The sequence below is a fragment of the Colobus angolensis genome, unplaced genomic scaffold, assembly GCF_000951035.1.
Source record: "Colobus angolensis palliatus isolate OR3802 unplaced genomic scaffold, Cang.pa_1.0 Scaffold111, whole genome shotgun sequence".
NCBI lineage: Eukaryota > Metazoa > Chordata > Mammalia > Primates > Cercopithecidae > Colobus > Colobus angolensis.
The window spans coordinates 1887462-1889734 of NW_012112142.1; the positions used below are offsets into that span (position 1 = coordinate 1887462).

The window sequence follows — 2273 nt, forward strand, 5'->3', positions numbered from 1 at the left end:
AATCAGCTTGAATTTTCTAAACGCAACTTCATCATTCTGCAAATCAGCAAGACTCACTTCAAACACACGACCCTTGAGACCATCAGATGCAATTTCTACAAAAGATAAAACAAGTATCTTAACATTTAGGAACCATATAAGCAAAGTCAAGCCTGTAAACTGAGGGTAGAAATTAAGTTAATGGTAAATTGTAAAGACCTTAACCTTTGTTGTCAAATCTATCCAGACACCAGTAACTTATCGACAGTACTTAGTAGAAGCTCAGAACTACCTATGGCACGTTTTCTTAATTCAAAAAGCACCATCTTGCTTCTCCAAGTGCTGTACTAAAAACAAGCACCACAGGTGCCAAGGCTGCAACCGAGAGCTGACATTCCTTTAAAGTCTCCCACCACAGGACCAAAAGACCAAGATGCCTGCTACAATATACAAGCGCCAACTTAAGGAAAATACAAACCAAGAATAAGCTACTTACTGGTTCCTTGGGTCCTGGTGACGAGCGTCTTTCCAATATTTCTTATATTGAACATAGCAGGTGCTTTCACATCATACCAATCTTTCTTAGAAAATGGATCAACCCTGGATTTTAAGAAAATGCTTAAGTTTCATTGCAGATCATTCTTACTGTGTTTATTCTGTGCTTTCTTCACTCTAATATCACTGTTAATGTGATTTCCCATCAATATTTTAAAAAACTAACCGGCAATTTGATACTAAAGTGTATCTCACAGTGAGGTGAGGGGCACAAATATAAATCTAGCTCTTCCCACACTATGTTTCACTGCATGCATCAGACTTCGAAAGGTTATATCCACTTCCCACCCTCATCGGTCCTTCCACTACACAGACACGAGTAACATCCATCGGTCCTTCCACTACACAGGTACGAGTAACATGCAATCTCATTAACTTTGCTGGTAAGTAATGGCATGTACTGATAACTAAGACCCCGCATGGCCTCAAGGCTTAGTAGGAGCTCGCAGATTCCAGCGGGACCAAGCAAATGCAGGATTAACAGGTCCTGAATGGATAGGAGGGTGCTTTCCTCAACTCCCGTTGTGGCAGTGCCATCAAACACCCGCGGAATTGAGGCAGCACGTGAGCCCACAAAACAAACATTCCAGCCGAGTCGCCGCGGCAAGCCGGCTCAAATGCGAAGTGCGCAAGGACCAGAAGGCCTGGGAAAGGCAGCCGACCTGCCGCTACTCAACACCCACACCCGCCAGGCCGCGTTCCTGGATGCACCAACCCGCCACGGCCCGCAAAATCCGACTGGAATCCTCGCCATCCGGCCTACGCCGCGATCCAGGACCAGCCTGCCGATTCCAGCAGACATCCAAAAAGCAGGACGCCACGACAGTCGCCACTTACACTTTCTTCTTGGCTCCCTTTTTGCCGCCTTTCGTAAGGCGCTTGTTCTTGCCAACCGCCATGGCGCTGATCAGAGAGCCGAAAAGGCGGAAATGGAAGTAGCGCGAGAACTTAGGCGTAGGGGGCGGGGCGCGCCGTCTACGTGACCTTTGCCCTCTCATTCTTCCGGCCTCAAGAATTCCGCGACAGTAGAGAGCGCCACTCCTGCTACTGTAGTTGCGACAGCGCCATCCTGTGTGAGGAGGTCGCGCGGCATGCCGCGGGCTCACTGGAAGCTGCGCTGTGTAGACAAAGCGTCGGTGGCCTGACGTGCAGGCGTCTGGTTAGCTGTGGTTTCTGTGGCTGTGACGTCTGGAAGTAAGTTTCTGTAAAACGAGATAAAATGCGACGCCCACTCAACATCCGTTCAAAGCTGAACTCACCGTCTAACCCCCAAACCGGCTTCTTCTTGAGAGCACTGGCTTTGGAGTCAGCGGATCTGATTCAAATGTCGGTTTCGACAGGGCTTTGCTTGAGACCCACCTCGCCACGCTTGTTTCCTGATGCGTAAAATGGGGGTGATAAAACGGTCCGCTTCATGAGGTTTCGTAGGGTTAAATGAGCATCACTCCAGAGATGCTAGCAACGTTCTGTTTGTTCATGTGGGTGCTGGTTCATCTCAGGTGCTATTGCTTTGTGAACATTCACTGAGCTCTACGCTTATTTGTGTCCTTTTCTATATGTCTGTTATATATTGATTAAAAGGTTTGTTAAAAGTGGAGTGAGACCGAACTCGGTGGCTCACACCTGTAATCCCAGCACTTTGAGAGGCTGAGGCAGGGGAATCAGTTGAAGCCAGGAATTGGAGACTAGCCTGGGCCACACAGCCAGACCCCGGCTCTACAAGAAAATTATAAAATTAG

At 48.0% G+C, this 2273-nt stretch overlaps 1 protein-coding gene across 4 annotated transcripts in view; it reads right to left on the bottom strand.

The window, feature by feature from the left end:
* RPS3A (ribosomal protein S3A) overlaps window positions 1-1506 on the bottom strand; it is a 5779-nt gene extending 4273 nt beyond the window's left edge. Inside the window, exons 1-3 of one of the 4 annotated variants that reach the window (XM_011956517.1) lie at window positions 1372-1451; window positions 476-579; window positions 58-95 (exon numbers count right to left, since the gene is read on the bottom strand). In XM_011956517.1, coding sequence (XP_011811907.1) covers window positions 58-95; window positions 476-579; window positions 1372-1433 — 204 coding nt within the window. In that variant the 5' untranslated portion in view covers window positions 1434-1451. Of the gene's footprint in view, window positions 96-471; window positions 580-1371 lie in introns of all 4 variants that reach the window. The other 3 variants (XM_011956524.1, XR_001003392.1, XM_011956537.1) reach the window with 3 other exon arrangements.
* Between the last annotated feature and the right edge of the window lie 767 nt (window positions 1507-2273).